Here is a 12,869-nt window from a genome sequence, read left to right on the forward strand (position 1 = left end):
CTTCTATTTCACTGATTGATTTGTTGTTGATCCTTATGCCAGCATCACACTGTCTTGATGACTGGATACTACTGACTATAATATTCCTTGTATTGCTTTACAATTTAAGCCTCTATAAAACAGGGTATATAAGGGCACCTGGCGGGCTCACTCAGTACAGCATGCAACTTTTGATCTCGGCATTGTGAGTTCAAGCCCCACGTTGGGGTAGAGATTACTCCAAACTAAAAAACCTTGAAACACAAAAAACAAAAACAGGGTATATAAATTAAGTTGAAATAATTGCATGGGATCAAGATGAGCCTAAAATAATCCTTAAGAAATCACTTTTTAAAATTGTATCATGGCTTTGAAAACACTCCATAATTACTATTGTATCCAGAGCAAAATATATTTACCCACAAACAAATGAAAAACTACAAATTCTTAATACCTTCAACTGAAATTATGTATGAAAAATATTTCATTAATTTTTCTACTCAATTTCCCACCAGATTCTTTCACATTAGTTATTTAATAATACCACAATGTAATAAGTTTTAAAATAATCCTTAAAAAATTCATGTGTTTGAAGCTAGAAGATGAATACGCAGTCGCCCTACATGTTTGAACTTTTCCATAATAAACTGTAAAAAGTCATGTATCAATTTCAGAAATGTATCTAGTTAAAAAAAATAGTAGATAATTCCCTTTATAAAAAGAAGTTCCATAAAATCTCCTTTAAAGTTTAATATGGAAAAGATTAGGAGCAAGAATACAATCATTCCATAAAATAAAAAAAAAAAAAAGACAAAGCAACTCCCAAAAGTAATTTTAAAAATCCATTGTGAGCGAACTGTACATGGTTCTTGAAACTACTGAGCTGTACCAATTTCATTCAAACTGGCAAGAAGGATCCTCCACCACCACAACCTATTTTTTTAAAAAGGAGATAGCCTAAATTGTCAAACTTCTGATTTTTTTATATAAAGCTTAGCAGCCTGAAGAATGTTGCCAGACTGAGAGTAACGCCAAAAATCTCTTAAGATTTATCATTTGTTCTTAACCTGAAATTCTGCTTTGAAGCATAATACATCTTCCTGAAATAATTCTAATAATACATAATAAATAACCCCAAACACTTCAAGAAACTCTACTAAAATAAACTGAATGTTTATTACTTTTTTCTACTGGCAGCAATGAAAATCACTAGAAACTATACTTTTGCCTTTTTCAAATGATCTGCATTAAAACCATACTTTCTCAAGATAAAACTCATTTTTAAAATCTTTAAAATGTTTAGATACAATAGACAAATACTGATTTTTTTTCATTAATGATGAGGAGAAACAAGAAATCTAATTTTTAGAATCAAGATCTGACATTCATAAATTTTAAGCATGTAACTGAACTAAAAGATTGAGAGATTAATTATAACAATTACAGGTAGAGAATATCATTTGTGCAATTTCTAGGTTCACTATGATAGTATATATCCAGAGAACCAACAGAAGTTCTCAGATCCAATGTCAAATAATAGAATTTGGGCAAGCACTCTTAATATCACTTTTATTTAATATGCACTACATGCACATGATGCAGGTAGGGAAAGAATCCATGCATTAAGGACAAGACAGACTGGTACTATTGCCAAACGTGCACTGAGTCAATTAGGATGTTGCTCAAAGTTCTTTATACTTAATGGTTTCCATGAAAATAAGTGCAGAAGCAGAAATGTATATACATCCCAAAGCATCTTCTTCATTTGGTTTCCTGTGCTTTCTTTGCATTCTGTTTTTCTTTTGCCTAGAAGTTAAAGATAATATTCTATAAAATCTTAAAAGTCCATTTTAGATCATGTTAAAATGTGTGTAAGTGGGCATTCTTAAGCTAAAAGGCTTGAAATTCATTGTTTTTAAGATTTCTAGAGCATTACATCTTTCTTAACTCGATTTGCAACAAATTACTGCTGGACAAATTATAGTTATGCTTTGCCCTCAGTAAAAAAGGATCATGTTTGGTTTACAGTTCTTTCTTATCAGCAGTTGAAATGTATCATTATAATTGTAATAATTTAAATATACATAATTACTCATTCCACAAAGTCATACTCATTCATACATGCTTCAAAACAATATATTTACATATGTGCCCATTTCTCATTCAAATTGAGTATAAGAAAAATCTTATATTAGTTTCTGTATATTTGAATAAGTTTAACAGAATATCACTAAAGGGGGCGCCTGGGTGGCTCAGCTGTTAAGTGTCTGCCTTCGGTTCAGGTCATGATCCCAGGGTCCTGGGATCAAGCCCCACATCGGGCTCTCTGCTCGGTGGGAAGCCTGCTTCTCCCTCTCCCACTCCCTTTGCTTGTGTTCCCTCTTTCACTGTCTCTCTCTGTCAAATAAATAAAATCTTTAAAAAAAAAAAAGAATATCACTAAAGGATCACATATCTGTAGGATTAATAAACTTTACTTACAGAACCTGAAAAATGCTCTCATACCTTATTTCATTTGATCCTCATAACAATTATATAGCTTGAACCCAGTAATTCTATTTTATTTTTCAGCAGATGAAGAAAACAGAGCTTACAGATATTGAAGTTGGCAAAAGTCACACAGCTAGTATAAAATAAAACCTTAAGAGGTCAAAAGACACCTGTTCTATAGTGGTGCTTTTCAACGTACATACCAATGACCTGGGGACCCTGTTATAATGCTGATTCAATAAAATGCTTGAGATTCTCAATTTCCAACAAATTTTTAGGGGATATCAATTCTGCTGGTCCTCAGATGACACTCTGAGAAAAAAGATTTTAGAGTACTAGACTATAATGTTCTTTCCACTATGCCACCTGAATCAGAAAGGAATAGAGTTTTGCTATTATACAACTAAGAAAAAAAACTTCCTTAGATTAAAAAAATACAATAATTAGAACTACAGTATTTTTATAATATATTAGGTAGTATAATTATTATACAATTATAGGATAAAACAGAGTACTATGCCTTACAATATATTAAGAACAAATATATGTACCATATAAAATTGCTTGCATGAACATTTTTAGTTAACAAGCATAATTTGTAATTTGATACGTTTACAATTTTTAACAAAGAAGTTGTTTCCAAATAATAAAAATACAATTTAATTTCAGATATAATTTGAAATAAAAACATGTACTTTTCCCATGTTGATTTCTGAATATACTCTGAATATACAGAATGTTTAGCAGGATTAACAAAAATAAACTTACTGCTTTACGACATAAACTTTACAACATAATTAAATGAGCAGATACATAATACAGTGTGCATACATTTATTAAACTATGTAATTCAGATAAAATTAGTAAGTGAAATAAATGAAAAATAATTACCACCATTTACTGAGCCCTTATTTACATACTTTATAGCTATGATCTCATTTAGTCCTCAAGAATGTGAAGTAGGTATGATTCCTGATTTATAGAGGAAGAAATGGAAACTATAAGAAAATAACTTGCCTAAAAGCACCAGCTAATAAGTAACATATCTGCAATTTAAAACCAAAAGCCTGTATTCTGTTCATCCTTTGTCAAAAATAAAAAACAGTATTACAGTTCTAAATAGCATAGGAAAAAAGTACATTGTTATCTTCTACACAGTATGCCAATGAAATATCAAAAATCACTGACTCAAGTCAGATAATTCTGTAATTGTAGATATCAATGTAGATATTATTGTGAATACCAACTATTCTTCTATCTTCTTTCTATTAAGGAATAGAAAAAGTAAGTTCTAAAGATTATTACCAATTGAATTGTAATGTCTTGGTAAAACTTGGACAAAATTCAATATTGTAAAGGTGCTCTGAATCCCCCATAGCAACTAAATCTATGATTTTACATTATGGTAGGTTATTGGTGATTGCTAAAAACCTGGGACAGACAACGATCCAGAATTACTAGGTTAAGATAAAAATATTAAAAGAATTATAAGTATACCTGAACTCAGTAAAAGTTTCACAAACGAAATCTTCATCTAGCTGATTTTATATTTTAAGAAATAGATTTGGTATACAGCACAAGAAGTTTTATAACTATGTATTTTTTGGTTATTTCCAGAGGAGTTCTTATGTAATGTATATTCAACTCCTCAGAGAAGAATAGAAACCTCATATAACAAAAATACTTATAAGGCAAGATCTTAAACTAATTCTTTATAGCCATATGCCCTCAGGAGAATCAAAGTTTTGATCTTTTATTATTCTGTAAATAAAAAGATTTTCAAACTCAAGTACTTTCGTGCCATCACAGGTTCTAAACAACTATCTCAGTTACTCAGGGATCTGATCCTGGACAGGTTTGGCATTTACATCACTGCCAAGAGTAGCCACATCTTAACAGTTAAACTTATTAATGTCTTAGTAATTTTAACTTATCCATTTCTGAATTCTACATGTTGTTTTTCTTAGAAATATTACTATTGGGGCACCTGAGTGGCTCAGTTAGTTAAGCATCTGCTTTTGGCTCTGGTTATGATCCTAGGGTCCTGGGATCGAGGCCCATATCGGGCTCCCTGCTCAGCGGGGAGTCTGCTTCTCCCTGTCCCTGTGTGTGCGTGAGCTCTCGCTCTCTCTCTCTCTCTCTTTCTCTCAAATAAGTAAATAAACCTTTAAAAAAAATTTTTTTAAAGAAATTTTACTATTAAGCAATTTCACTATTAAAGCCTTTGTATTGTATATAATTATAAAATCTCATTATTTTTTCATTTGTAACAGTTGTGTTTATCTGCAGAAAGTGATATTCAATATGATATAATGATTTCTTTTTTTCAAAATGAGATGAACAAAATATATTTATGTTTAAGGAAGCTGATTTATTGGTAGAGAATAGGCATTTGATTCTAACCACAAATTTAAAATTTTGTGGATGTGAAACTCAAGTGGCATAAAGCTCTTTAGGAGCTACCCTGTGCTCCCCCAGGACCTTCAGCATGAATTGATCCTGGCACTTATCAGAACAATTTTATTCAGCATGATACTATGATTGTTTATTCCTTTCCCCAACTATATCATGAACTGCTTAAGAAAGAAGAACGTATCTTAATTATATGTATATCTAAAGACTTTAAGAAGTCCTGGAATATAGTTACAGCTAGATAAATGTTTGTTGAATAATTTTAAAATTTCAAAAATTTTAATCAAATAATGCATCTGAATTCCTTCATATTCCTTGGGGGATATTCCTTAGGGGATAACAGATTGATTCCTTTAAGGGACTTCCTTAGGGGATAACAGATATTGCATTTATACAAGGAATAAATGTAACCTCAATACTGCCTATTCAATATTATTAATCAAAGAATAGTCTGAAGAAATAGGCAAAATGTAGACCAATAACTATCCCTTCAAAAAAGGTGGAAACACAAGAAAACACTGAGCGCGTATCCCACTAACACCAGGCATTCATATACTGCCACCCTGTGTCCAAAATGTGAAGTAAGCAATTACGGTTCCAATGCTTTCAAAAAAAATCTGGGGATATACTGCCATTAAAATCAAACAAGAATGGTCGTTCTCCTAATTTGCACCAAAAGTTTATTCACAGTCCAATTTTAAAGCAAAATACATACAATTTAAACTTCTCTAATAACATTTGTCTGGCCTTTAGTAATATTTATATATAGTTAGAATGTGATGCAAAATATCATATGATTTAACAGGGTATCATTATTTTAATATTTTTAATAGAGAACTATTTCATAGTGTTTCATACAAAGAATACAGTATCTAGCAACTTCTGAGAATCACAGGACCCTAACTGTTAATCTAAGTCTTTTAAAGTCAGTTTCTCATCTTAGAATTTTTTAACTTTAACACCCTGGGATACATGAACAGAAAATCTGTATGGAGAAGAGAAGACTTAGCAGTTTTCTGCAATAATTTGTGCACTTAGTGCTAAAAGCAGAAGCATACATGGTTCAGGATCTGAGTAATAAGGTATACACAAAAACCTTAATTCTCATTTCCTATTATTTATGATGATATATAAATGATATATTTATGATGATATTTTAAAAAAAGCTGAGTTGAAATGTATCTTTGCTTCAGAAACTTTAAAATTACTAAGAAACACATACCCACCATGTACTCTGCTCTTAAGTTAATGGCCCAAAATTTTATTTACCTAGTAGTGTCTTCTCAAAGTGTTTCCCAAAATGTGGTATGTTTATAAACCAGCTGCATTAGAGTCACTTGGGGTAACTTATTAAAGATTCCCTCTCCTATATCAGAATATCCGGGGAGGGGCCAGGTAGATAGTCACTTTCAGAAACACTGATTTACAGTATGAACGTAAAAACAATTTAACTGTATTGCATTTATGCAATAAATATTTAAGTGCCTTATACTGAAGAAAAAAAATCTTAGAAATCAGAATTTTTCACAAACGTATGTTAGCTTTTCTTTGGCAGAAAGAATACTAGCTTATTAGGAATGAATTAAAAAAACCTATTTCTTAGTCTAGGCTATAGCTATCGTTTTCCCCCGTCAACATCCATTCTAGTTTTAAATTCTATGATAATTCAAATTTTTCCTAAATTAAATAACAAGGAATCTATTATTTTAATTGTTAACATTAAAAATTGCCTTCAACTTATGGGCACCTGGGTGGCTCCGTCGGTTAAGTGTCCCACTCTTGGTTTTGGCTCAGGTCATGACATCAAGCTCCATGCATCAGACTATACACTCAGCGTGGAGTGTGCTTGAGATTCTCTCTCCCTCCCTAGTGCTCTCTCTCAAATAAACAAAACCTTTTAAAAAAAATTGGTTTCAGCTTAAAGCCAGGAAAATTTTTAAATTTTATTCTAATATTAGGTACAACCTAAGCTCTTAACATGAAGGATTTGGGAAGGCTAAAGCAATGGTACAATTCCTTATTTTTATTTTACAATATCAGGTTGAACTAATGCTCATCTAGAGTGTAAAACAATAGGTAAGAAAAAAAATTAAAACAGGAACGCTTCAACAAATTTTACCTCTACTCAAGCCAAAAAAAATCTTGTTTTGGGGGAATCTAACTCTAATTAAAGTATTCACCAGTAAAATACTTACCTTTTCTACTAGTGGTATTAGCTGTTGGTGTTCTGCTAAAGTCTTTAATAATTCCATAATGAAAGGCAGGTAATTATGCTTTCTTCTGATATTTTCAATCTGAAAATAAAACAAATATCAAACCATACTAACTTTACATTTCCACTAAGTTTCTGATATTTTGATCTTTGCACCCAACTCAAAATAGAAATGGGAGAAAACCTTCCATTCTCAAAAGAAAAAATATTAGAAATAATGAGATTCCACCCCACTGAGAATAAAGACTAATACAATAAAACATGTGAGAGTTTCTTGGGTGTGGCCTCCTACTCTTGGCTTAGCAAATAATACTTTTAAAAGTCTAAAATTATTTATGAAAACTTAAGATGAAAGTATATTTAAGAAGCCCACATGATAAATTAACACTCTTACTACTACAACTATGCAAATAATTAGGCCACACCTAACAAAACCATCTTTATTTTGTGATCAAGAATAATCTTTCTTTGAATTACTTCTAATCAAGAAGATAAACTGTAGGGAAAGATCTGTGCTTCAAATAAAAACTATGCACTCCTGAGGTACGTGATTCTAGTTTTTCACTGCCATTGAGCTATCAAATATTCTGTCTGGTAGAGGTTCAATTTACTTCCCTTCTCCCATAGAAAAAAAACAGTTTCCATCGTTAGTAAATTCATTTCAACATTCCTTTACTTCATATAAACTTGAGTTAAGCTTTAACTTCTCATTTGAACTAGTTGTGACATCTTACATGTTCCTTCAATTAATTAATGAATTAAATAAAATCTTAACACATGTTCATTTTATAGTGGTAAGAGAATCATTTTACCTTTTTGAACAAGCATTTGCAACCAAAGTAGCAGGTAAAGATTCTGAAAACTTAACTTGTGTTTTATTTTAGGCTAATATTAAAACTTAGTGATGGAATAACCCTGAATTAAGAATATGTAAGTGATGGGTAGTTATGTTAGTGATTTTTGTATACCACATAAAATGGAAGATAAATATTCAAGCTTTCATCCCCTACTTTCCTATCTCCATGAACTTGGAATACTCTGCAGTCAGCCCCTACCACTTCCAACTGAAGAAATCCTACCAGTCCAAGGTTCATTTATTTTATTTAACAGTCATTTATTGGTTTTTAAGTATGATGCAAAGCACTATGCAAACACTTCGGTGAACAATAAAAAAGAAAAAAGGATGATCCTTGCCTTTAACTGAGCTTCAAATGAATAACAATACTTCTTCTACTATGATACACATGAGAAATGACATAACTACCATTTCCAAAATCACACAAAATTTAAAGCTCCCTTTACTCTTCACTCTCTCTGGAAAAAGCTTATGAGATTGCAAGTGAAAAAGAATGACATTATTAAAGACAGCCTTGCTTTATATATTTAACTCTGAATTATATAAATGTTTGCCATAATTAAAATTAAATTAAAAGTTTTTCAAAAACCCTAAAAAACTGGAAAGGAAAATAAAACAAATGAACCCAACTGTGCATTGGTAACAGAACCACATCAAGAGAATATTGGTGATAGAACCACATCAAGAGAAAATTTTTTCAAGTGAATTTAAAAACAGTAATTTGATTGTATATCCAAAATGGGATATACCCTAAGGAAAAAATAAACCTAAGAAAAAACTTTTCAGTTGTTATTAACACTAGAATTGTTCTTCTGAAACTTTTTATATACATCCGTATGTTTTATATATATATAGCATAAATCAAGTAAGTAATTACGTTAATATTGTTAGAATCAAGACTTTCAGCTTAAGAGAAGAGATGCAAATAGTTAATTTCAAGTATAAAGCCCTTTAATCTTTTTTTTTTTAAGTAGGCTCCACGCCCAACATGGGGCTTGAATTCAAGAGATCAAGAGTCGCATGCTCTACCGACAGCCAGTAAGGTGCCCCAAGCCCTTTAATTCTAAATTTGAAAACTGAATTCACATTGTACAAATTCACATTCTATTTTCTCTTCAAAACTAAAATAAGAGAGAGATTGCAAGTTAAGATGATGGAGGAGTAGGGTTCCCGTTTTTCAGCCGGTCCCCTGAGTAGAGCTGGATATGTACCAGACCATCCTGAAAATCCACGGAATCAGCCTGAGACGCAGGAAGATACTTCTGGATCTCTACAAATGAACATCTCCAGCACTGAGTACTGAGGTACGAAGCGGGGAGCCATGAATCCGCGCACAGATATCGGAAGATAAACGGAAGGGGGAGGGAGCCTCTGCGCTCGGGCACCGGGAAGCGGTAGCCACCTGCACTGGGGAGTGGGCCGGATTCAGGGACCTGCACCCATGAGAGAGCAGACTGAGACCGTGAGCCTGGGAACGCGCGTGTGACCAGACAGAAAACCGGAGCAACACAGTGCTCACTGGAACTGGGCTAAAACTGGGAGCTTGGGAGCATGCGCACGTCCAAACTGAAAACCGGAGCTCCAGAGCGCTCACTAGAACCAGACTGATACTGGGAGCCCGGGAGCGTGCACGCGACCAGACTGAAACCGAGAGCTCAGGAGCGCACACGGGAACCAGGGGCGGCTGGTGGTGTTAGAAACACAAAGGACAGAGACGTGCTGGCCCTGGAAGTGAGGGCTGGGATACTGGCTGTGGGGTGCACAACCCGGGATGCTGCAGGGTTTTCAGCAGCACCAACAGAAACAGAGTTAAAGAGGCCAAGAGAGCTCAGTGGAGAGCGGACTGCGATTTCTCTGTTCTGAGACAGAGGCTAGGATTCAGCCACTACTGCTCTGACTCTCAGAAGAGCCACAGAAAACCGCCAGGGAAAGCCGCCAAACAACAAAAGCCTGGAAATACCAGCTCACATTGTGCCCATCCCCATCCCCCCTCGCAGGGGACAGGGAGACTCTACCCACAGGGTTGCCTGAATATCAGCACGGCCGGCCCCTCCCCCAGAAGGCAGGCTAAAAAAATCAAGAAGCCCACATCCCTAAGGTCCCTATAAAACAAGTGCACACTGCCTGGGTCCTGGTCAATAATTTGGGCTCTGGGCAACCCCGCAACCTCTCCTCATCAGAATGACGAGAAGGAGAAATCCCCCCAGCAAAGAAAAGATAATGAGTCTGTGGCCTCTGCCACAGAACTGATGGATATGGATATAACCAAATTATCAGAAATGGAGTTCAGAGTAACAATGGTCAAGATGATGTGTAGACTTGAAAAAAATATTAACGAAAATATTAATGAGAATATAGAATCTCTAAGGGCGGAAATGAGAGCGAATCTGGCAGAAATTAAAAATGCTATGAAACAAATGCAGTCAAAACTAGATGCTCTGACGGCCAGAGTAAATGAGGCAGAAGTACGAATAGGCGAATTGGAGGATGGGTTAGTAGAAGAGAAAGCTAAAACAGAAACTTGGCTCAAAAAAAATCCAATCTCAAGAAAGTAGGTTACAGGAGATTACTGACTTAATGAAACGTTCCAATGTCAGAATCACCGGCATCCCCGAGGGGGTGGAGAAAGACAGAGGTCTAAAAGAGATATCTGAATAAATTGTAGCTGAAAACTTCCCTAATCTAGCAAAGGAAACAAGCATTCGTGTCCAAGAGGCAGAGAGGACCCCTTCCAAATTCAAACACAACAAACCTATGCCACGTCACGTCATAGTGCAATTCGCAAATATTAGATCCAAGGATACAGTATTCAAAGCGGCCAGGGCGAAAAAATTTCTCACGTTCAGAGGCAAAAATATCAGAATTACGTCAGAGCTGTCTACACAGACCTGGAATGAGAGAAAGGGTTGGGGGGGCATTTTTAAAGCTCTTTCAGAGAAAAACATGCAGCCAAGGATCCTTTATCCAGCAAGGCTGTCATTCAGAATTGATGGAGAGATAAGGACCTTCCAGTATCGCCAGACACTGACCAATTTCATAACCACGAAACCAGCCCTACAGGAGATATTAAGGGGGGTTCTATAAAATAAAAAGTCCCCAAGAGTCATAAAGAACAGAAATTTACAATCTATAGAAACAAAGAATTTACAGGCAACATGACGTCATTAAAATCATCTCTCTCAATAATCACTCTCAATGTGAATAGCCTAAATGCTCCCATAAAACACCACAGGGTTGCAGATTGGATAAAAATACATGACCCATCCATTTGCTGTCTACAAGAGACTCATCTTGAACCTAAAGATACATCCAGACTGAAAGTAAAGGGATGGAAAACCATTTTTCATGCCAATGGACCTCAAAAGAAAGCTGGGTTAGCAATTCTCATATCAGACAGATTGGATTTTAAACTAAAGACTGTAGTTAGAGATACAGAAGGGCACTATATTATTCATAAAGGATGTATCCAACAAGTGGATATGACAATTATAAATATATATGCCCCCAACAGGGGAGCAGCAAGATACACAAGCCAACTCTTAACCAGAATAAAGAGACATATAGATAAAAATACGTTAATAGTAGCCAGCAATAGACAGATCACCTCAGCAGAAAATCAACAAAGAAACAAGAGCTTTGAATGACATACTAGACCAGATGGACTTCATAGATATATATAGAACACTACACCCCAGAACAACAGAATACTCATTCTTTTCCAATGTACATGGAACGTTCTCCAGAATAGACCATTTACTGGGTCATAAAACAGGTCTCAACCAATACCAAAAGACTGAAATTATTCCCTGCATATTCTCATACCACAATGCTTTGAAATTGGAACTCAATCACAAGGAAAAATTTGGAAGAAACTCAAACACTTGGAAACTAAGAACCATCCTGCTCAAGAATGATTGGATAAACCAGGAAATCAAAAATCAATATGAACAATTTCTGGAGACCAACGAGAATGAAAACACAATGGTCCAAAACCTATGGGACAGTGCAAAGGCAGTCCTAAGGGGGAAATACATAGCCATCCAAGCCTCACTCAAAAGAATAGAAAAATCTAAAATGAAGTTTTTATATTCTCACCTCAAGAAGCTGGAACAGTAACAGAGGGACAGGCCTAATCCACGCACGAGGAAGCAGTTGACCAAAATTAGAGCTGAAATCAATCAAGCAGAAACCAGAAGTACAGTAGAGCAGATCAACAGGACTAGAAGCTGGTTCTTTGAGAGAATCAATAAAATTGACAGACCACTGGCAAGACTTATCCAAAAGAAAAGAGAAAGGACCCAGATTATTAAAATTATGAATGAAAAAGGAGAGGTCACGACGAACACCATTGAAATTGGAAGGATTATTAGAAATTTTTATCAACAGCTATATGCCAATAAACTAAGCAATCTGGAAGAGATGGAATCCTTCCTGGAAACCTATAAACTACCAAGATTGAAACCGGAAGAAATTGATTCCTTAAACAGGCCAATTAATTATGAAGAAATTGAGTCAGTGATAAACAACCTTCCAAATAACAAAACTCCAGGCCCGGACGGTTTTCCTGGGGAATTCTACCAAACATTCAAAGAAGAAATAATACCTATTCTCCTAAAGCTATTTCAAAAAATAGAAACAGAAGGAAAGCTACCAAACTCATTCTATGAGGCCAATATTACCTTGATCCCCAAACCAGGCAAAGACCCCCTCAAAAAGGAGAATTACAGACCGATTTCCCTAATGAATATGGACGCCAAAATCCTCAACAAGATACTTGCTAATAGAATCCAACAGTACATTAAAAGGATTATCCATCACGATCAAGTGGGATTCATACCTGGGATGCAAGCGTGGTTCAATATTCGCAAATCAATCAGCGTGATACATCATATCAACAAGAAAAGACTCAGGAACCATATG

General features: G+C 34.8%; 1 protein-coding gene across 2 annotated transcripts in view; it reads right to left on the bottom strand.

Annotated features, from left to right (window-relative positions):
• Window positions 1-1,531: 1,531 nt before the first annotated feature.
• The window catches only part of UCHL5 (ubiquitin C-terminal hydrolase L5), a 45,840-nt gene continuing 34,502 nt past the window's right edge, over window positions 1,532-12,869 (bottom strand). For both annotated transcript variants that reach the window (XM_008685653.2, XM_008685652.2), the window contains exons 10-11: window positions 7,077-7,175; window positions 1,532-1,785 (exon numbers count right to left, since the gene is read on the bottom strand). In XM_008685653.2, the coding sequence (XP_008683875.1) occupies window positions 1,741-1,785; window positions 7,077-7,175 (144 nt within the window). In that variant the 3' untranslated portion in view covers window positions 1,532-1,740. The remainder of the gene's footprint in view (window positions 1,786-7,076; window positions 7,176-12,869) is intronic.

The sequence above is a fragment of the Ursus maritimus genome, unplaced genomic scaffold (assembly GCF_017311325.1).
Source record: "Ursus maritimus isolate PB19 unplaced genomic scaffold, ASM1731132v1 scaffold_2, whole genome shotgun sequence".
Taxonomy (NCBI): domain Eukaryota; kingdom Metazoa; phylum Chordata; class Mammalia; order Carnivora; family Ursidae; genus Ursus; species Ursus maritimus.